Source organism: Macaca mulatta, chromosome 8, assembly GCF_049350105.2.
Source record: "Macaca mulatta isolate MMU2019108-1 chromosome 8, T2T-MMU8v2.0, whole genome shotgun sequence".
Lineage (NCBI taxonomy): Eukaryota > Metazoa > Chordata > Mammalia > Primates > Cercopithecidae > Macaca > Macaca mulatta.
The window spans coordinates 25,578,906-25,602,784 of record NC_133413.1 but is presented as its reverse complement, the minus strand read 5'-3'; the positions used below and the strand labels follow the sequence as shown (position 1 = coordinate 25,602,784).

General features: G+C 42.9%; 1 protein-coding gene across 1 annotated transcript; it reads left to right on the top strand.

The window, feature by feature from the left end:
• Window positions 1-11,562: 11,562 nt before the first annotated feature.
• STC1 (stanniocalcin 1) lies at window positions 11,563-22,752 on the top strand. The gene is given in 4 exon segments (NM_001261309.1): window positions 11,563-11,725; window positions 13,746-13,888; window positions 14,584-14,795; window positions 21,046-22,752. Coding segments are annotated over 4 exon segments (744 nt in total). The 5' UTR covers window positions 11,563-11,607; the 3' UTR covers window positions 21,317-22,752.
• The last annotated feature ends 1,127 nt before the right edge of the window (window positions 22,753-23,879 follow it).

Genomic DNA, 23,879 nt, shown 5'->3' with positions numbered 1-23,879 from the left:
CTTCTTCCTAAACAATCTTTTCCTTTGCCTTTGATGACTAGATCTTCTTACCTCCCTTGAACATGCCATTTAAATCTCCTTCATAATCTCCTTCCTCTACCCAACCATTTAAGGCGTGTGTGATTTCTATAGATCGCTTACTTTTTTTACTTTCCTGTTTCTAACTCAATGTTTTCCCCTTAAATAATCTCGCCAATTTCTATGGTTTCCAGAACCTGATAGCCAGCAAATTTAAAACTCTAGCTGACTCCCCTCCTGAGCTCCCAATCCACAAAAGCAACCACCTACTCAAAATTTTCCATTACACATGTTAACATCTTAATTCAATTTGTCCAAAACCGAGGTCATCCTCTTGCATTGGCACACAGAAAACTCTCTCCCACCATTGTTCTGTATCTCAGTAAATGTTGCCTTCATCCAGCCAGTTCAAGACAGAAACTTAGAAATTATCCTTGAATTCACACGCTCCCTCTCTTCACACTCCCTCTACCCACTAAATATCTTTTGGACCCATTTCTTTTACTCCAACTCCGCTATCACTCTAGTCCAAACAACATTCATTATGGTTCGTCTCCCATTAGTCTACCTACTCTACTTTAGTTCTCAACCAACCTATTCTTCATATTGTAGTACGAATTATATACTATTAATGCAAATCTCACCCTGGCATTTGCCTACTTTAAATCGAGCGCTCTCACATTGCCCTTAGGAAGAGTCCAAAAGCCTTAATAGGGACTACAAAATCATGCTTGATCTAGCCCCATCCAACCTCTTTGGTCTCATCTAATATCACTCTTCCTTTCCCTAAGTTTTGCCATGTCGTGCATTTATCAGTTTCTTTTTTTTTTTTTTTTTTTTTTTTTTTTTTTTTTTTGAGACTGAGTCTCGCTCTGTCACCCAGGCTGGAGTGCAGTGGCGGGATCTCAGCTCACTGCAAGCTCCGCCTCCCGGGTTCCCACCATTCTCCTGCCTCAGCCTCCCGAGGAGCTGGGACTACAGGCGCCTGCCACCACGCCTGGCTAATTTTTTGTGTTTTTAGTAGAGACGGGGTTTCACCGTGTTAGCCAGGATGGTCTCGATCTCCTGACCTCGTGATCCGCCCACCTCGGCCTCCCAAAGTGCTGGGATTACAGGCGTCAGCCACCGCACCCGGCCATTTTTCAGTTTCTTTTACCCACAATACTGCATCTCAGGATGGTCACGCATGCTGTTCCTTCTCACTAGAAACCTCTCCCCACCAATCACCCTAATTTCACACCCTCTGCACTCAGGACTAGTCTAGATACTGTAACTGGTGATCTCCAGAGTTGTGCACCCAACTACCCTGTCCCTGCTATTGTCTAACTACAACTCAGCTACTTCGATTTCAGCTTAAATATCTCTTCCTTTAGGAAACTCTCTCTAATCACCCAACCTGGGCTCAGTCTGATTCTTGTCTTGAATTTTTGAGTTGCAACACAGCACATTTGTGACTATTTGTTCAATGTTAGCCTGTAATTTTCACTCAGCCAAACTATGGATATTAATAGAGAACTGAACATAATGGTATACATAAGAATGTGATTAAACTTTTTCCTTCATATCATGTCGAATGCCAAAGTAATATTTAACACATATTTTCTTCCTATCCCAAATGATCGCAGCTTAGAAATAGCATGAAAGAGAAACATAAATGTTAATTATCCTTTTTATTTCAATAATTTGGCTTTTTTGTTGTTGTTTCACACAGCTACAAAGCCTGGAGAGTATAGGTGTGCAATTGTATGACCACTCCTCCAAGAATCCACCCTCCAAAAAAAACAAGGCATGGGAAGGCTATAACTATACAAAGCCTTAGAGCTCAGACAGAGGATCTCACTGATGGAGAATCAACTACTTGGGTGGCACACAGAGGCCCTTCTATGAAAGGAGATGCTTACAAATATTAGATTCTGTGACCTTTACTAGGTGTGCACCTTCTATACTACATATGAATGGAGAAAGGCATAAGCTTAGAATTTTCCCCAGCAGTTTTGAGGAGTGAGGATTTGGGACCCTTCAAATGAGCAGCACTAAGAGCTGTAACTCTGAAGTTCCTCTCTTTGTATAGAGAGAAAGCCAGGACACCATGCACTCTACAGTCTCATCAAAGCAGCCATTGGGCTGCCCCTCCATTTTCTCAAGTCAAGAAAAGAACCCTCAAGCAGAGATTGGGCCATTCCCTAGTGAGAGGCAAGAGCAATTTTAATGGGACAAAACTGAAAAGAGAGAAAAGGGCACCCCAGACGATTCTGTTTTGCTGCAGTATTTTATGTAGCCAGTAACTACTTCAGCAGTGATTACTAGAAGGATCCATGTGGAAAAATGGCCAGTGAGGAGCGGAAGCCAGAGATAAATTCCAAAGGAAGAAGCAATCCTAAACCTCTGGGTGCAACCTGGCCCAACCACCCTGCACCTTGTCAGCAGCAGAGAGAACTTTCCAAACTGGGGGAGAGATACTGGTCATGAATGCCTGCACTCCTTCCTCCCTGAGCTGCTTCATCAGGCAGTTTAGAAGAGTTTTGTTCAGTTGAAGGTAGAATTTACCAGTACCTAAAGGAAACACACACTTTCTATTGCCTTTCCTAAAGCAATAGACAGAAGACATATATGGGGAGACCTGCAGTGGAATGAAAATGGGGCATAGTCATGTCCTAGATTCCTGAATATACTTATTTCTGGATTCAGTGTTAGTTTTCTTCTATAACATGCCATTGGTTAGAATCATGGGCTCTAGAGTCATATACACCCCATATTCTGTTGAATAAAGACTCTACTTCTTATTGACTGGGCTTCTTTGAACCTCATGCTCTTTGTAGGTACAATATGCATAATAATACCTGTATTACACTGTTGTGATGAAGATTGCAATGGTGAGGTTAATTGAATTAGGTATGTCCAGCACTCAAAGCCCTATTGACCCTCAAGCAAAGGTGGGTTTAATTCTGAGTATGTCTGTAAAGAAGGATGCCTGAGGTTGCAGGCATAAAAATGTAGTCCAGAGTAGGACCAAGGTAAACCCAGAGGGCTTAACATGGCAGCTAAGAGGTTTCTATTCAGCAGTTCCCAAAGTTAGTTCCAACACTAGTTTTTTAGGAGAATAGTAAGTGGTACTCATTTAAATAAAATTTCTGAATCAAATGCATTTGGGAAACATTGGATTCAATAATTTAAAAGTTTTCTTCTTGCAGGATTTCTGGGTGACTTTCACATGTTGATGTTCCTGGTACTCCCCTACACCAAAATGAATTTGAGTATGGAGTCCCTTTCTCTTAGTGCATTTCAAAGGACTATAGTCTGGGAAATGTCAGTTTAAATGAATGGACCTCTGTGTTCTGTCTGACAACTCTTTCTTGAACTCAAAACCCAGAGCCATCTTATTCATTAGGCACACTATAGGATGGTGCCCAGCATCTACAAGCTTTTCTAAGGCTTAAAGATGATTGAGAACTGGGGAAAAAAATGCCTACTCCAAAGAAAAAAATGCAAAAAGAAAACTGCACAAAGTTGAACAGATTTTTAAGTAAGCATCTACAAAATGTAACACCATGTCAACTAATCAACTGCTGTTCATTACATTATATATAATTACATAAAAATACACTTATCATAGAATATGGGTGCATTTTAACATGCTTTCTGTGCTATGATTTAGGAGCTCCATGAGAATGAGAACCTAGAGTTGAGAAAGGCCATGCCTTTTAACCGTGGATATACACTTATATGATATACACACATACACGCGCACACACACACACACACACACACACCCTGGAGCTGCAGAAGTTCCAACCAGTAAGGAACCAAAATTATGAACCAAGCCCCTGGCATAAGAGTAGCACCTGGATTCAGTTACTGAACCTAATAATAGGGTACACAGAGGATTCTCCCTCCCCACCTTCCACAGCCCTCAGGGCCCACAGACAGCACAATTCGGATTCTTTGTCATGTAGCAAACCCTTTTTGGCAATAGTCAGAGAAGTCTGCAGCAAAGCGCAGCTCATTCTCAGTAAATCTACCCTCCCTGTGACAAGCCATTCACAGCACCTATTTCACAGCTGGCAGCTTCGCATTCACTGCTTCTGAAAGGAGCTCTAGATGGCAAAAGGCAACATTTTCTGGAGTGAGTGGGGGAAGGAGTTGGAGCAAGGCTGAAAGAAAACCTCACAGCTTCTAAAGGTCATCTAGAGAAATTTCACTTGTTCAAAAGGAAAAAGTAAGGATTATATAAAGGTAAGAATTCTCAGAGCCTTGCTCACTGTGGAACTAAGGCCACCCTTCACGTCCTCAGCTCCAGCCTGGGCTGCAATAAAGGGCCAGTGAGGGCAATGACAGGGATCTCTGGAGAATGACTCTGTGTCTGTACCCCTTTCTGAATGGTCTGGAAAGATATCTGGACTCATGGAATAAGTCTAAGCTGTCAGTCCATTTCTCTACCTCTACGGAGAAAAAAAAAGAGAGAGAGAGAGAGAGAGAGAGAGAGAAGCTGTGATTCTAAAAGCCCAAAGCATTAACCCTTCTTCAAATCAACCCATGTTTTAAGGTCTGATATGTATCATGAAAGGAAATACACTTTTCTTACTTCAAATGTTTGATTTTCACAGTATGACTCATTTCACATTGTTTCCCGTATACCAAAGTCTATTGTGAATGATTGAAACACTAAATCAAAAGAAGGGTAGACATACACACACACACCCCATACAGAGGAAACAGCCTTTCCTTTGTTAATCTAACAAGAGAAACAGTAAAGACAATCAATTTCAACTGTGTGAAGAAATTATTCTAAGTACAAATATGAAAAGCAATGAAAATAAAATTAAAATTTGCTGCATGAAAAAAAAAATTCACCCTTTCACACTTTTCTGAGCTGAATTTCCCTATCTTAGCAGCAGTGACTCCCCCAATGACATTTTTGCTCTTATGGATTTCACCACTTCCTCCAAAGCTGTAACTTTTCTCTCTCTCTCCCTCCCCTTCCTATTATGGTCACTAGGGAGTGCGGAATGACATGTTCAAGAAAATGCTTGCCTGGAGGCCAGAGTATGTTTCCTTTGCACTTGGATTTCCATTTGTTCCACTAAATTTCCTTACAATTAATTTTTAAAAGGGCTGAGAGAGTTCATTTCCCAAAGAGCTAACAAGAACTGTGCTCCGTAAAAGCAGACAAAATGGTACTGGGTGACCATTTTTGCTACCATTATCAAAATCCTACAGTCTAAATTCTGACTCTGCATTCTGCACTTTATTACTCTGATACAGTAATGGGAATATGTTGATTCTCCCATGGTACCCATCCAGAGCCAGGAACTGGTGTATCTTAATTGCACTTTAGCCTAAAGCATATTAAATGCAATTTGATTATAAAATACATCTGAATTGCCATAAAAAAAATTCTTGGCAAGATTTCCAAACATCAAGTAAAGAAATCTATAATCTCCCAGTCTAGCCCTTTTCCTGACTTGCCAGGTAACTTTGTATAAAGGCTGTTTCTTCCCCACACCTCTCTTTCTCAGCCAATAAACTAGTAATGATAGATTTGTCTAGCACTTAGGAATGGCTGAAAGACACTTCTTTACAATTTGACAGCATTTTGCAAATGACAAGCTGGCTTTAGGCTAAATATGTCAGAATGATGCTTCAGCATGGGTTGCTGGAGTGGACTTTTAAATATTTCTATTTCACAAATTCATTGGCATCATTGATCAGCCCTACTCATTATAGCTCGGTTTTAACATCATGCATATGCTACCCTGGGTTCAGTGTCATGAGCCCAAGCCTTGCCCCAGGACTTCATTGTACTCTCACAATGCTAACACCATTTTCGGCACAGAGAGCAGAAGAAATGCACACTGATGGATGGATTTGTCGCTGGAAGTGGTAAGCCCTGATCCTTTCACTGAAGGGGTCTGCACATCTCAGACACACTCAGCGTGACAGCCTGCCCCACCCCTCAGGTATTCCAAACCAGTCCCTGCGTCCACCTGAATGCAAAATCCCTTCTTCACAAAGGTATTTGGGGACAGGAGCATGAAGTAGCAGGTGCACAGGTTTGTCCCGATATCTACCTCCCACAGTCCCCTGGAAGATCTCCAGGCAGGAGGATGGGCACAAAAAGTGACAGAAATAGAGTAGGTTATTCAGCCTTGATCTGTCTAGAGACAACTGGAAAAAAAAATAATCCTAGGTAGAAAAATGAATGAAAGGTTTCTTTTTCTCTAGTAATGAAAAGGAATGCTCACTACCACCTTGAGATAGAATCCTCTTTTTAAACTAAGAAGCCCAAAGTACCACAAGTGTATTATCTGACATATTCTCTCAACTGCCTTGAACAATTTGAGTACAGATATTATTCTTCACTTAGGACTGGGGCTGATCAGGTAAGAAATTTGCCTGCAACCTATTTCCCTATCAGGCAATAATAGAATAGTATACAGAACGGTATATGTTGCAAAACTTCTAAATATGCAGGACCACTCTAATCTGCAAGCTCAAGGGCTGAGTTATAGGTGACTGCCCTAAACCACTAACACAGAAGCATCCTGACAGCATGAAACAATGGCTGATAGAACATAGCCAGCATTCACAACTTTTTTTTTTTTTTTTTTTTTTTTAATTTTAAAGGAAACAGATCCTCATTGTTGGTTGATCCGAGCGCCCTCATGTGTCTCAATAGAGTAATGTCATTTTAGGTCTCCCCAAGAGCTATTTCAAAGGACAGATTCCATGACACACAAATCCTCTTCCTATTTGCTTCGGAAGCCTCGTGTGAGACTGAAGATTTTCGGGCTGCTCTAGAATGATGAATTTGTCCTCCCTGATATAAAGTGACATTGGAACTTATACGTGAAGGAATGAGAAGCAGATGTTAACAGGCTTGGAGGCTAATTTCAACTTGCCTGTTCTGGTTTAAGCATGTTAGGTCATCCTGTCTATTTCTTTTTCCTGTACCCTGCTCCCCGCACCCTGAGGGGCAGGGCTGTCAGCGTGCACACTCTCTCTATCACTACACTGGTCACACAACTAAAGAACCCAGAGCTGTTTGTGTAATAAGCAAATCTCAGATTTTTCTACCATCCACTCTATGACTATGGGAAAGTCATTCTTCTCTTCGGATCCCCATATCCTCCTGTGGGAAGGGAGGAGAGCAGTTCTTTGCTCACAGGTAAGAAGCCTCTGCAGTAATGCCTGGCATAGAGCAGATAGGCACCCAGTAAATGTTAACTGAATCCAAATCTACAAACTCTATTCCAACCCACTTGCTGTATTGTATTTCCAGAAAACAGATATTCTTCTTCAAATACAACATGCGTGCTTTAAGAGCTAGCTTGGGAATTCATGAGGTGCAGGCAAAGGTCAACCATCTCTCTGCATTTCCCACAACACCTGACCTAGAACCAAGCACACAGTCACCCTCCATCAACAAAGGGGAGAAGTGGGGATTTGCCCTCTTAATATATTTTCTGACCTTCTTCCTTTAGTAGAGTTTACAGCAATCAAAGACTTGCAAATGGCACCAATTTTCTCATGAATTGAGGACTGTCCACGCAGATGATCTGGTGCCTTTATAGAAGAGTAAATAAAAATGTTTTCCCCTCATCTTCCTCCTTTTCCTTCTTCTCCTTCTTTGTCTTGAAGTTAGGAAGGCATGACTCAACAGCCCGAAGTCCAATTGAAAAAAACACAGGCTCAGAATTCCCAAAGAAAAATGGTCCAACTTTGGTCACTATGCCAAAACAACCTTGGTGGGTCTTGCATTCTGTTAGCCAAACACGCGCGCACACACAGGAACATTTACCAAGAAAACATGCTCTGTTCTTGGGCTCCTCTCACCAAACGGCAAAGAGCTGTTCACTGCTTAGCTTTAAGCTAGCCAAATCCAACAAAGCCCCAGAGATTTTTGGCTTAATCTTCTCACTGAACTCATGCCAGCCTTGCACGGGCACAGCCAGGGCATCATCACCCAGTCTTAGGTGTTGGCAGCTTCTCCCACCAACTTCTTAGCACTTTCCCTGCTCAGAGCAATGGCAAAGTGTACCCTCCCCTCCCACCCACTGCACTTGGGCGCAGCTCCCTAATGTGCAGTCAAGTCCTTTTGTTAGGTAATTCTGCTGCTCAACAGAATGCCAGGAAGCACCTGCCTAACGGAGCCACTAGATAGTCCTGTCAACTAAAAGTCATAACTAAAACATAAGGGGGGAAAAGTCCTCATGTGCATTATCTCCATTATCATTAAACTGGGAGAAAGGGTTTTCCCAAGACAATCCTTAGGTTAATTAATAATTTCCAGTTCATTTAAAATACCTCTCATATTTGTCTCCCTTCCTTTCCTGCCACCACCGTTGTAGACCAGAATCTCATCAACGATACTCTATGTTATAAACTAGTCTTAAAACTTATGTTCTTTTCTTCCTCCAAACCATCATAAGTATGATGAAACAACCTTGCCCAAACACTTATTTCCACCCACCATTTAACAATTCCTGCTCAAGAGCCCTAATAACTTCCTGTTCCTTATGGGATAAAATTCAGACTCTGAAGCCTGCTAAGCAAACTCCTCCATATTCTCTCAGACCCCCAAGAGAAGTTACAAAGAAACCAGACATCACCACCAGGGCCCCCAAGACCCTTTTATCATTGCTATATCACAGTTCTAGATAGTTGCACAATGATTGAGGGCACTTGGATATCCACAAACCATGACATTCTAGAAAGAATCTTTACACTGGGCATTTCATGTAGACTTCAGCTCCTTCCCCTAAGGTTCTCAAATGTATTGGCATGCATACTAGCTACATTCAAATCAATGGGTTGACCACTATTGTATTTCTTCAAAGGACAGTTTACCTGTTATTGGGAAACACTTGGCACACCTAGCAATGAACTTCCAGGCACAAGATAGTAAGTGAGCAAAATAAGAAGGAATAATAAATCAACATCAGAAAACACACACACACACACACACACAAACACATCTTGATGCTTGTAGGTCATCATGTTCTGGTGAGAGCAATAGGAAGTTGGAAAAACAAAGTGGACAGCTGGTGGTAAATTATCACCCTACCAGGCCAAGCAGACAAACTCAGGGAAAGCCCAAGAGAAACAAATGGCACTGCCTCAGATGATGAATAAAGGCCAAGGAGATAGAGAATGCTAAAGAACAGAAGTCAAGACCCTTGGGAGGAACACGCATCTGTCCTCTTATTCCCTTCCTGGAAGAGAGCACTGAGCAACTCTATTGCCTTGCCTGGCATCTACTACTCCTGACTAAAGCAATACAAACAACCTTGAAGCTTTCCACAATACAAGCTTTGTTCTTTAAAAATGAAATAGCATAGCTTTTTCCTAAATTCTTAAAAAGCAACAACAGCAGTTTACATATTTTCCCACTGATCTTTCCCTCAAGAGCTTTCCCCTCATCTCCAGCCAGTGCTGCCTGAGCCTATGTCCTACCATGTGAGGTCCTGACATCCTGAACCTTTAGGAAGTATGACTGTGGCTGGTCATCTTTCCAACTCACCTGCAAGTACCTCCAGGACAAGAATCATGAATTTACCTTCTTCTCTATGTCTTTTCACTTATCCTCCCACACTGTCCCCTAGCACTCAGCCCAGAAGGTACTCAAGAAATACCAATACTGCCTGTTAATATAAATTAAAATGTATTCTTATTATTTAATGTAAATCTGAAAATTCCCTTCCTTTCTTTTAGACATTTCCTGTATCCTTTATTCCTTGTATTCCTTTTTCTAGCAAACGTTCATACTTCCCAAACAACCCTATTTTGTGAGGGATAGGCTTTCATCACCCAGAACCACCCCCATCCCTGCCCCCACCCCATCACCCCGCAACATATACAGAGCTGATTCTTGGTTTAGTTTGTGGTTAACAGGGTTGGCACTCTTTCTTCAACTTTTGTTTGAAGGTTTTAGGATTTAAAGTAAAGCCACTGGCCCTGTTTCTCTGCAAGATTATCCTGCCCAAATCTGTATGAATTACCAGTGGCCCTTTCTCGTCTACTTCCCCAAAATTATTAAAGGTTTTATTGTATAATACCTTCACCACATTCCTACCCTGAGAAGTTCTCTCCTGGCTCATTAACCTCCTTCACATGTGAGGGACAAACCTCAGTGTTGCCTACAACTCACTTATAAGAAAATATAAGCTTCTATACCAGGCATGATTTGCGATTGCAGTGCAATTTTCCTATTAAGTCTAGAGTTTATCATTCTTCTCTCCTACACATTCTGGTCTTTCCCTACCCCTTCTTTCCATTCCGCCCCCTTTTTTCCTACCCCCCTCCCCAAGAAATGAACTGGTTTCCATTCAGCAAGTTTAGTCTTGCTTTGGCCAGCTTATTGTTTCAAAGTGATTATAAAGTTGCTGGGCTTGAACACAGTTTATTAATTTTCAGGCATTCATGATGTCTCCCTGTTGATGGTGGTGTGTGCAGGTGTGCACATGTGTACCTGAGGTAACTAACACTCCTGGACTTTGCAACTTTGATGGTGACTGAAAAGATGAAGTCAAAGTTGATTTGATTATTGAAGAATCACATTATTTTAGAGGTATAGAGAATGTCAGAGTCCAACTTTGGCGTGTTACAGATGTGAAAACAGAGGTGGGCAAGGTAAAAAAGACTTGGTTAGGGTCATAGGTTGATCAGTAGAGGGACTAAGGCTTCAGCTCTGAGCTGTCATATCTCAGTCCCCCAAGGCTTTTCCACTCACATAAATTCCCCCTTAAGGGCTCAAATGTGTGAGTGAGAACCCAGGATGTCCACATACAAACAAAAATGCATCACAGACATGTGAACATGTACATGCAGAGAAGATAGGGAGTTATTGCATTTGTAGCTTACAAAACAGAACAGAGAATGTACTGTTAAAATTAGACTAAAACTGCTGTAAGCAGGTTAAGTTCCATCTAAAGAGATCACATTTCCCCACCATACCCCTGCTATCCATTTCCCCCAAGTGGCTCATTAGAAAAAAAGATGGCTAGATTTCAAAAAGCAACTTGGAGAGATTTCTATAGGATTTTTCTTTAATTCAATCAATACAGAGATATCCCTTACTTCCATGAAAATAGCTTTTTCACACGTTTCTGCACACACAGTCACACACACATATAAAACATTGGCAGCAGGTACTTTTAATTTGCTGGAAAATATTTCTAAGAAGTCAAAAAGCTCCAGCTGAATTGCATGCCCTCTTATTGGCTCGCCAGACCGGTTGAGGGACCTGATTGGTCCTTGATCCTGAGGACCGATAAGAACGGCTATAAAATCCCTGGGTGCAGCTCTTGGGCCCCCAGTTTGCAAAAGCCAGAGGTGCAAGAAGCAGCGACTGCAGCAGCAGCAGCGGCAGCAGCAGCAGCAGCAGCGGCAGCAGCAGCGGAGGCACCGGCGGCAGCAGCAGCAGGAGCAGCATCAGCAGCAACAACAACAAAAAAAATCCTCATCAAATCCTCACCTAAGCTTTCAGTGTATCCAGATCCACATCTTCACTCAAGCCGGGAGAGGGAAAGAGGAAAGGGGGGCAGGAAAAAAAAAAAAAAACCCAACAACTTAGCGGAAACTTCTCAGAGAATGCTCCAAAACTCAGCAGTGCTTCTGGTGCTGGTGATCAGTGCTTCTGCAACCCATGAGGCGGAGCAGAATGACTCTGTGAGCCCCAGGAAATCCCGAGTGGCGGCTCAAAACTCAGGTAAGCAGCAAACCCAAGAGCAGTTTCTCCCCGAAAGAGCTGTCCTCATTTGCCTCTCCCTTTTGCAACTGTGTCTGTGAAGGCTGATCTTGATAATAAATGTGCTTCATGCCTGATGGCAATAAACTGCCAGTGTAATCCAATAGCCTTAGGCAGTGGAGCTCCTTTGTTTAATAAATTGCATGCAACTAAACGAAGAAGCTGGACGCTCTGCTGAGGGTATTTCATTGCATAAGCCTAGCCTGATTGCCTGAAATCTGGCACGTACCCTCTTGGAGGGGGAGGGGTGAGAGGGGAGGAAAGGCTTGAATGTTGGCATGCTTCAAAGCGCTCTCTATACTTTCCAGAAGCTGATCTAAGGTAAGACCTGGCTTGTTTGATGCTGTCCCTCTTCCTTTCCTCTTAAGACCCTACCTCTTCACTTCTTGACTTCTCTACCTCTTAAGAGAATACACAGAAAAGCTCCCTCTTCAGACTGATTTTCAGAACCATAGCCCTCAAGTCTGACAAATCCAGGGCGGATTCAGAGAAAACCCTATACATCCCACCCCCAACCCTGCTGCCTGTCTCCCTGCTGGCTCTCTAGGGCTCCATTCAATCGTCCCTGCAGCCCGTAGCCAGAGAGCCCCTGGAAAAAAAAAAAAAAAATTGTGAAACGTAGCAGCTGTTTCTCCAAGGGTAAGGTCTCACTTTCGTCTTGACTCTTGGAGCAGCTAATTGTGCATTATTTTGGCTTCCGAAGGAAAAGAATCATTAGGAAGCCCGCATTGACACCTCTGCCTCTTGACTTCTCTGGCTCCACTTGTTCCCCTTCCAATACTGCCCTCTGTCCTCCAACTGTCAGCAAAGATCGGATCGCAGGTGTCAAAATGCTGCAGATGATGATCCCCTTGGAAGAGCACAGGTCCCTGCCGAGAGGAGGGCTTTTGCTTCACTTCCTTTTGTACTTAGTTGCTATAGAGATGCAGTGATTCACAATTCGAGCTTGCCTAAAACAATAGCAGCCCTAATGCATATTAAAACTGCTTAAAGCAAAGTTATAATTTAAACCCGTGGAAATATATAATTAGGGAAATGACTTGTAACATCCTAGAGGCTGCGGGTGGTGGGAGGGGGTGGGGAAGACTAACTGAACCATGCTTTTGATCTCAGAGGAGAATCCTGTGGCATGAAGGCTGCAGATCATTCCTTGCCGAGCTGCCTGCCAGAACACCCCCCTTCTGTGGGAGAAAAATTACTTTTATGGGAGATCTTATCCAGAACGTAGAAAGCCTCATGCAAGTTTTTTGCGGTTTTCTTCCAGTCTTGCACAAGGGATGCCTTGGCCTGGTTATTCCACACCTGTGTTTCTTTTTCCTTTTCTTTTTCTTTTTTTAAGGCTTTTAATATGAAAGAGATTATACATACCTCTAAGCACTGTCCTAGTGGAGGGTTGGGGTGAAACATGAACGGATCAGATTTCTTTTTGCCAATATGACCGTAAGTTAAAAGCCTGAAATCAGAAGGGTCTCCAAGTGGACTCCTGGCACAGTCTTCTCTTCCATTTAGACTAAAATCCCATGCTTTTTACTCGGGAGTGCATTTTTCCAAAGCTAGATGGATTCCCTGGACCTTTTACCTCTTAAACCTGACCACCAGCCACTGTCTCCTGCCTTTCCATGCTTTCAAGTGCTAAGCAATGACCTTTGATTCTATGGAACGGCTTAAAGGCACGGTGCATTTCAAGACTTGAGCCTCACTTCTCCAGACACCAAAATTGTAGGTAATGGTGAAACAGGGAGCCTGTGTCTGAAACAGAGAACTCCCTCCCTGTCCATCATGTGCTCCAGCTCTCATAAGCAAAAGGAGCCTGTCTATCCTCTCTTTCTCATTCAAATGGGTCTATCCATTGCCTCTCATGACAGATTCCTAGGATAAGTTCTTCTGACCCCATGTCCTTGAAATTCACCTCTGCACCCACTTGATCCCACCCAGCCATCCTCACTGTTTGACCCAGAATGGATGAATTTGTCTCTTTCAGCTGAAGTGGTTCGCTGCCTCAACAGTGCTCTACAGGTTGGCTGCGGGGCTTTTGCATGCCTGGAAAACTCCACCTGTGACACAGATGGGATGTATGACATCTGTAAATCCTTCTTGTACAGCGCTGCTAAATTTGACACTCAGGTAATAAGACCTTGACCACTGCTCCCACTGGCTGCTTGTCTTTAACAGTGTGTTAGACCATTGTTATTAGGAACCAGTCTTGTAGGGAACCAGCCCTACTTCTCAGCTTCCCCACTCTAAATTCCCATCTCAGCACGTGTATGCACGAGTGTGCACACACCACACATATGCAGAGGCACTCATCTGGCCAGGAAATAGGTTCTGTATAAGACACGCCCCACTCACTATAATGCATGATTCTAAGGAGCTAGTAGAGGATGTCTTATAAGGCCAGGGGTGATAAGACAAAAAGATTTTTCTCTGTGAGAGGACAGAAAAACATGCATAGAGCAAGGAAGTTCTCTCTGTATGACCAACACACTAGCTTTTGATCTGAATTCTCAAAGTCTCAATCTCAAGAATAGAAAGTCAGATTATGACTATTTTTAAGCTGCAGGATGGTTGATCACGGTTCATCTTTTTTTCTCTAATTTCATTTTGGTAGAGCTCAATTCTCAAGGGAAGCCAGGGAGGTGGGGAGGGGGCTTTTTTTTTTTTTTAATCCTTAGCCAGGACATGCAATCTTCTCATTGCAAGCATATGCAGATGGCCATGATATGTTGCCCAGATGAGCCCCCTTAAATTCCTCCACGTGTATGCCCATCCTCTTTTCAGGTCAACCTAAAGACTTCCCTCTTGTCCTTCCTCCATGGCAGGGAAAAGCATTCGTCAAAGAGAGCTTAAAGTGCATCGCCAACGGGGTCACCTCCAAGGTCTTCCTCGCCATTCGGAGGTGCTCCACGTTCCAAAGGATGATTGCTGAGGTGCAGGAAGAGTGCTACAGCAAGCTGAACGTGTGCAGCATCGCCAAGCGGAACCCCGAAGCCATCACTGAGGTCGTCCAGCTGCCCAATCACTTCTCCAACAGGTACAAACTGAGTTCACTTTTTCACAGTCAGGGGACTGGGAGCAGGTGGCTGGCTGGCAGAGCCAGACTGGAAGGGAGGGTTAAATTGCCACAGTCATGCTCTTATTTTAGCTTGCAGTCTTCCCAGCTTTTGCAGGAAAAAAAATATGTTTGTGATTGGTTGTGACAGTTTAAGCAGCTTGGGCTTTTTTTTCCCTACTGTTATAGGAAAAGTCTTTTCATGCAGCTCATAGAAAGCCAGCCTCATCTGCAGCATCCCTGGGTGTTTTCATTGACCATTTTTTGCCATAAGCCTGAAGGGAATGGTGAAGTTTCTGGAAACAAGCTTTTAAGACATCAGATTTGGCTGAAACCATGACCGTGCAACAGCACAATTGGCCATGACAAAAAAAAAAAAAAAAAAAAAAAAAAAAAAAAAAAAGCCCTCTGGTTAAATGTCATAATGCAGATTTTAAATCTCCATCTATTTCAAAAGAGTCCCAAACACAGTCAGAGATTTCACTGGGGAGCCCAGAGCAAGCCATCTCACTTCCCTGGGGCTCAGATTTCCTTTGCAAAAAGTGAAATGGCTGGACTGGACCATTTTCAGGTTTCCTTTCAGGCCTTATATTATCCCATTCCTCTAGTCCAACACTTCCTAGAATGAGTGTGTTCTATGCCTGTCCAGATCCCATTCTCATCTTAGTATTCAAACACCACCCAAGGCCACTGAGCTAGTACAGTAACATCTGGGCATTGTACTTTTCGGTGTCTTTACCAGCCAGGAGTGAATTCCTATTACATGAGACAGCTGGCATCCTCAGTTCATGTGCGTGGCCTGGAAAGGTTCCCAGCAAGAACTGAGAGATGCTGATGGGGTTGGCATGGAGGTATGGCAGGGGCAGTGCAGGCCGGTCAAGTTTAGTCCCCTGTGATATCCTTCAGCCTAAAAACTTGACTCCCAGTCTTGAATTTCTATGATTTTTTGATTCTCCACTCAAATCTGCACATATCCACAATGATCAGTCCTTTGCATGTTACTCTGATCATCTGAGAGTTCTCACAGGCTTATGTGATTAATTTCCTAGCCAGGGGCCACCACCTTTCTTAAGATAGTGGCCACAGCCAAGTCCCTCTGGGGCTTACAAGTGATTTAGTCATGTACATACATGCAACAAAGAACTAATTCCTCCTTAGGGAAAGGCTAAGGTGCCTAACACAAACACTTTGTAAAATTTCTTATTCACCCTTAACTACAGGTGAGTGCCCTTCAGAACCGCAAGTCAATTTGTAAGAATCACTTCTCTAGTCCTTGGAAGTGACTTTATCATGGGCTTCTAAATGGTTTTCTCAGAACAGAAAAATAAAACCATTTCTCTCAAGTGGGCTGTCTCTATATAACTCTTGGTTTTAAATTTCCCCTAGGAAGATTCTTATTGCACAGAGGAAATAGGGGCAGGTCATGGGGAGGGGAGACCTGATTAATTATTGGAGACTTCCATCACCATTAGGAAAAGAAATGAAGAATTCTTAGCCAGACAGGGGCTAAGGACAAAGTATGTGTTTGTGTGGTAGTTAGAGGTGGGGGGAGGGGTGCATTAGCAAAGCCACTATTGCAATTTAGATCCTGAAGGATTCTGTGACAAATCATATCTATAACACGGCATATTTCCAATTGTGAGGCAATGCTAATCTCCCTATTTCATCTGAAGTAGTGTCTTCCATTAGAAAGGCAGAGAGGTCTTTAGGCAGAACTATATAGCTACTAGACTAGAGGTCCCAACTTATCTAAGAAGAGACTAGTAAATTTTTAACCAGGCCATTATTTCTTCTAATCAGTGCCTTATTTTCAACACCTTTAGAAAATGGTCACAAAGAAAGTCTTCTTATCTCCCTCTTTCATCTTAGGGACTCATTAGGAAAGGTCAATTGGAGAAAAAAAATATGGCCAGCCCTTGAAAACCAGAATCTTCCATGCAACCTTTCTCCAAAAATTTCACTTTAACAGGCTATATTATTCCTGCTCAGGATTGTAGAAATGTGTGGTTCCATGCTGGGCTTGCTTTGCTCCATTGAAGCTGCTCACCTTCCTGAGACATCCTGCTTTCCCAGCCTCTATCCCACCATAGACACATGCTAAGTCTGTGCCAGCTGGCACAGAATTGCAAGAGGAAGTAGTTACAGGTTCATTCCACCTTCCTGTGACTTATCTAGCATGAGATTTGGGGCTGGGAGAATCCAAAAGCCTGTGACTGGACCAGGAGCCAGAACAAGGGGATTTTCCATGACAGAAATGCACCTAGAAGTTAAAAAGGTAGCTGGAGTTTCCACCTGCCTGAATTTGCAAACTATGCTTTCAACCCCGTGGGAAGCAGGCAAAATTGATCAGGCCAGCAGGGTGGTGTGAGGCTTGGGAACCACTTAGACCAACCCAGATCCAGAGTGGGAAAACTGACAAAGCTTCCAACTCTCTAGGGCATGGATAGGGAACAGGAAACAGAAGAATAATATTGATCAAGGGAAACAAAGGACTATTTATAAACCCTCACACAGAACGTTCCTAGGCAGTATGTGTGTATTTGGGTAAGCGTGGCTGAAACAGTAGCTATGGAGAATATCTGATCTTATTCTTTACCAAGAAAAAAAAGGTCAGGGATGGAATTTTCAAAGTGAGAAAAAAGACACATAATTAAAAAGGTACTTTCGGGCTGGGCAATCAGAACCCTTAGCCCACCAAGTCTTTCCAACACATCTCCTCCATCCTCCATAAAGATAAAGAATCTTTTTTTGAGACAGGGTCTCACTCTGTTGCCCAGGCTGGAGTACAGTGGTGAGATCTTGGCTCACTGCAACCTCCACCTCCTGGGTTCAAGCAATTCTCCTGCCTCAGCCTCCCAAGTAGCTGGGATTACAGGCGCCTACCACCACACCCAGCTAATTTTTGTATTTTCAGTAGAGACAGGGTTTCATCATGTTGGCCGGGCTGGTCTTGAACTCCTGACCTCAGGTGTTCCACCCACCTTGGCCTCCTAAAGTGCTGGGACTATAGGCATGAACCACTATGCCCAACCAAGAAAGGAATCTTCTTAAGCAGTCCTAACTACCACTGCAAAAGAGGAGATATAAGCAGAGCTGCTCTATTTTTTACAAAATTTAAAAGAAAAATGTGTATTGAATCCCTAGAAACAGAGAATGTCATAGTTGGAGATGACTGCAGAGGTTAACTAGACTAACTGCCTCGTTTTACTGATTAAAGAAGAAAGGCTCAGAGAGTAGAGTGACCTGCTGAAGGTCACACAGCTTGTGAATAACTAAGTTGGGCTTAGAATTCATGTGGCCTTGAGCCAAGCTATTTGATTTCTACTTCAAAAATGGCAGCCAGCAAAATCTGCAGGAAATAGCCAGAACCCAAAAATAAAATACTAAGCACAATTGAATATATGTGAACCATGGTAGTCCACAATTAAATTTGTGTACTTTCTTTCTCAAAAGGATGGACACATCCTACCAATAACTGTAGGAACTATAAGACTGTAGTACAAGAAGGTGCTCACTAAATAGGTGATGATTGCTAAGCCAACTTTTGCTGGAGACACAACCTCTTAAATAATCTATCACACTTAATGACACAGGAAAGAGCTATGTCATTGGCAAGCATGATCCCAGAGGTAAATGGCTATTCCAGCCCTCACTGGACAGGCACTGGGTTAACCTATTGCTCATACTGAGAAACTGGTGACATCAAAGAATCCTAACAAATTTTCCAGCATTTGAAGAACTACTAATGGAGACATGGACTTTTTTTTATATTCTAAAGAGCTTTCTCAGCCTGCCCTTGTTGAGTTAACAAAAGCTCCATGAGGGAAATAGGGTAGATTCCAGTGGGGGTGGGTGGTTCTCACGAAGAGCCCTCAGGCTGGCAAGGGTCATTGTCAAGAAACACCAAAGTCAGGTATCATATCTGAGCCAGCAGACAAAGTGACAGTAAAGGTAGAAAGGTAGAACCCCTCCAAAAAAGAGCAGGCACTCTGACAAAGTGGGGCCTGAAGGAAACGTATGGCCCTGAAGCTACAAAGCTGGCTACAGAAGTTTAATTCCCTTAAGGGTACTAGACTTCTTTGTCTAGACAAAAGCTTTCAAGTCCTTCTAAGAAAGAACTTGCATTTCTTTTTATCCCTTTCTAGGGAAAGATTGTATTTTCCAGCCCATTTGGGGACTCATCTGGCATGAACAGCTCTTTCTAGAAATGGAAGGGTTAACTTCTAAGTTATAAAGTCCTTATTGGAGGGATGGGAGATCAGAAACCAGCTACCAGGATCTAATCACCCTCTGAAATAGACACGGCCATCCAAGGACCCAGGTCCTAGCAGAGCCCAAGAGCTAGGAGATGCCTGGAGACCTATGTGGGTGTGTAGATGTCAGAAGCTGCTGGTGCAAAGTTGTTTACTCTATGTTTTTCCAAAACTGGTTTTCTCCCCATTTCCCCATCCAAAGGAGATCTCCTTTGACTCATGTGCTTTATAATTCCAAAGAGCTGGAAAATGTTCCTCTGTGCCAGAGAGTCCCAATTTTAACCACCTCTGGATATAATTCTCCCCGGAGGGAAGGGTTTTGCCAGGCCTGTGTCAGCAACCAAGACACTGCACTTGCCTCTCAGTCCCCAGCTTCCTTCTGCTGGGCCACAGAAGGGTGACCATATCACCTCATTAGCCACGTTCCATGCTATTTACCATACATCTTTGAAAGAACCTCTCTGGGGGGTTAAGTTATTCTGGAAAGATGTTTGATCCTGTGCACTGTACAGTGAGTTAAAAATAAACAGGTTTCTTTTCACGGAAGATCCAGTGGCCCCAGAGATCCACGGGCTCCTCTGAGGAAAGGTTCTCTCCTTATAAATACTGCAGGTCACTGTCACCCAGAGTCTCTTATTAGTGAACACAAAGCTAATGGGCTTTGACAACTCAACTACCACCGCAAAATGGACCACAGGCATCCCAATCTAAATTGGAAAATACCTGAACTGTCTTCCCAAATAACAGGACAAGTCATTGATATGCCCTAAATATTAGACAGTTTAATCCTTTCCAAGCCACACAGCTTAGCTACATTGCTGGGGGGTGTTTAAAGAATTTGCTCCAAATATGAAGGTAACTGATACCAAACATAAGGGGTTTTGGTAAAATTTACCAGAACTACAGTTAAGTTTTCTTCTAGGAATCACTACTTATTGAAGAGAATTATATTCTTAAAACTCCATTTCCTTAGTGGCTGCAAAATAAATCAACAAATGTGCAGTGAGCAGGCAATGTAGCACAATGGCACTGGGCCATGAGGAATACAAAGAAGGACACAAATCCTGCCTTCAGTAAGCTTACAGTCTAGTCAGGGAAAGAAAGCCATCACAAATGATGGTGAACAAAGATCTATAAATATCCAAAAAGGGAAGAGGTTAGCAAACCCTGGTACAGTAGGAGAAGGATTCATGAATTATAGTAGCATGAACCCTTAAAAACCACCAATATTTCCATTTAAATAGCCTTCTTGCCTAGGATTTGGCCTTCTAACTACAATATACCTTTGATGGAGGGCTGAAGATGGAGTCAGTCAATATCTTTTATCAGAGTTGCCCAAGTATGTGATATGGGAATTAGATTATGTAGAAAAATGCATGGCACACAGAAGAGGGGGCCTTAGATGAAGTTTCATCAGAAGATGCACACATCTGCACACACGCACACACACACACACACCCCTGTGCCCACGCACCAAAAAAAAAAAAAAAAGGAAAATTACAAAAAAGCATCAAAATAATTACATATGCATGTACAATGGCTACTAATCTCAGTGTTGAGCATTGGACTCACCTCATTCTAAGTTGCTTCAGCTCATCCACCTTAGTTTCTTCTCTACAAAATGAGAGTTGAACTAGTCACCAAAAGGTCTCTGTGGTCCCAGCTAGCTCTGTAATTCTGTTTCTAAAATTGTCAATCACCACAGTCAGCCTGCTCTTCAAAGTGTGATCTAAATCTCCTGAACTCTAAACATGAAGACCTGTCTTGCATTGTGTGATAAACCCTAGGAGTAGATGCATTGAAACTAGGGAGACACAGCACAAGGGTTAGAGAGCAAAAGCCACCTTCAACTGATGAACTGTTGATGTTTGCATGGTCAGGCCATTAGGGACTCGTGTTGGCTAGAGCCCGGGTGAAAGCCTGGGTCCTGCCTGGCTCTCACTGGATGACTACCACATGCACTCTCTTTCTTGATGCAGATACTATAACAGACTTGTCCGAAGCCTGCTGGAATGTGATGAAGACACAGTCAGCACAATCAGAGACAGCCTGATGGAGAAAATTGGACCTAACATGGCCAGCCTCTTCCACATCCTGCAGACAGACCACTGTGCCCAAACACACCCACGAGCTGACTTCAACAGGAGACGCACCAATGAGCCGCAGAAGCTGAAAGTCCTCCTCAGGAACCTCCGAGGTGAGGAGGACTCTCCCTCCCACATCAAACGCACATCCCAAGAGAGTGCATAACCAGGGAGAGGTTATTCACAACCTTGCCAAACTAGTATCATTTTAGGGGTGTTGACACACCAATTTTGAGTGTACTGTGCCTGGTTTGATTTTTTTAAAGTAGTTCCTATTTTCTATCCCCCTTAAAGAAAATTGCATGAAACTAGGCTTCTGTAATAAATATCCCAACATTCTACAATGGCAGCGTTCCCACCAACAAAATCCATGTGATCATTCTGCCTCTCCTCAGGAGAAAGTACCCTCTTTTACCAACTTCCTCTGCCATGTTTTTTCCCCTGCTCCCCTCAGACCACCCCCAAATACAAAACATTCATGTAACTCTCCAGCCATTGTAATTTGAAGATGTGGATCCCTTTAGAACGGTTGCCCCAGTAGAGTTAGCTGATAAGAAAACTTTATTTAAATGCATGTCTTAAATGCTCATAAAGATGTTAAATGGAATTCGTGTTATGAATCTGTGCTGGCCATGGACGAATATGAATGTCACATTTGAATTCTTGATCTCTAATGAGCTAGTGTCTTATGGTCTTGATCCTCCAATGTCTAATTTTCTTTCCGACACATTTACCAAATTGCTTGAGCCTGGCTGTCCAACCAGACTTTGAGCCTGCATCTTCTTGCATCTAATGAAAAACAAAAAGCTAACATCTTTATGTACTGTAACTGCTCAGAGCTTTAAAAGTATCTTTAACAATTGTCTTAAAACCAGAGAATCTTAAGGTCTAACTGTGGAATATAAATAGCTGAAAACTAATGTACTGTACATAAATTCCAGAGGACTCTGCTTAAACAAAGCAGTATATAATAACTTTATTGCATATAGATTTAGTTTTGTAACTTAGCTTTATTTTTCTTTTCCTGGGAATGGAATAACTATCTCACTTCCAGATATCCACATAAATGCTCCTTGTGGCCTTTTTTATAACTAAGGGGGTAGAAGTAGTTTTAATTCAACATCAAAACTTAAGATGGGCCTGTATGAGACAGGAAAAACCAACAGGTTTATCTGAAGGACCCCAGGTAAGATGTTAATCTCCCAGCCCACCTCAACCCAGAGGCTACTCTTGACTTAGACCTATACTGAAAGATCTCTGTCACATCCAACTGGAAATTCCGGGAACCAAAAAGATCATCCCTATGGGCTTAGACCACTTACAGTGTGATAAGGCCTACTACACATTAGGAAGTGGCAGTTCTTTACTCGTCCCCTTTCATCGGTGCCTGGTACTCTGGCAAATGATGATGGGGTGGGAGACTTTCCATTAAATCAATCAGGAATGAGTCAATCAGCCTTTGGGTCTTTAGTCCGGGGGACTTGGGGCTGAGAGAGTATAAATAACCCTGGGCTGTCCAGCCTTAATAGACTTCTCTTACATTTTCGTCCTGTAGCACGCTGCCTGCCAAAGTAGTCCTGGCAGCTGGGCCATCTCTGTAGGATCGTAAAAAAATAGAAAAAAAAAAGAAAAAAAAAAGAAAGAAAGAAAGAAAGAGGGAAAACGAGCTGGTGGTTTGATCATTTCTGCCATGATGTTTACAAGATGGCGACCACCAAAGTCAAATGACTAACCTATCTATGAACAACAGTAGTTTCTCAGGGTCACTGTCCTTGAACCCAACAGTCCCTTATGAGCGTCACTGCCCACCAAAGGTCAATGTTAAGAGAGGAAGAGAGGGAGGAGGGGTAGGACTGCAGGGGCCACTCCAAACTCGCTTAGGTAGAAACTATTGGTGCTTGACTCTCACTAGGCTAAACTCAAGATTTGACCAAATCGAGTGATAGGGATCCTGGTGGGAGGAGAGAGGGCACATCTCCAGAAAAATGAAAAGCAATACAACTTTACCATAAAGCCTTTAAAACCAGTAACGTGCTGCTCAAGGACCAAGAGCAATTGCAGCAGACCCAGCAGCAGCAGCAGCAGCACAAACGTTGCTGCCTTTGTCCCCACACAGCCTCTAAGCGTGCTGACATCAGATTGTTAAGGGCATTTTTATACTCAGAACTGTCCCATCCCCAGGTCCCCAAACTTATGGACACTGCCTTAGCCTCTTGGAAATCAGGTAGACCATATTCTAAGTTAGACTCTTCCCCTCCCTCCCACACTTCCCATCCCCAGGCAAGGCTGACTTCTCTGAACCAGAAAAGCTATTAAAGTTTGTGTGTTGTGTCCATTTTGCAAACCCAACTAAGCCAGGACCCCAATGCGACAAGTAGTTCATGAGTATTCCTAGCAAATTTCTCTCTTTTTTCAGTTTGGTAGATTTCCTTTTTCCTTTATTTTCCTTTTTTCTTTTTTTTTTTTTTTTTTTTTTTTTTTTTTTTGCTGTGACCTCTTCAAACCGTGGTACCCCCCTTTTCTCCCCACAATTATATCTATATATGTATCTACAATACATATATCTACACATACAGAAAGAAGCAGTTCTCACAATGTTGCTAGTTTTTTGCTTCTCTTTCCCGCACCCCACTCCCTCCGACTCCCCCTTAAACTTCCAAAGCTTCGTCTTGTGTTTGCTGCAGAGTAATTCGGGGGCTGACCTAGACCAGTTTGCATGATTCTTCTCT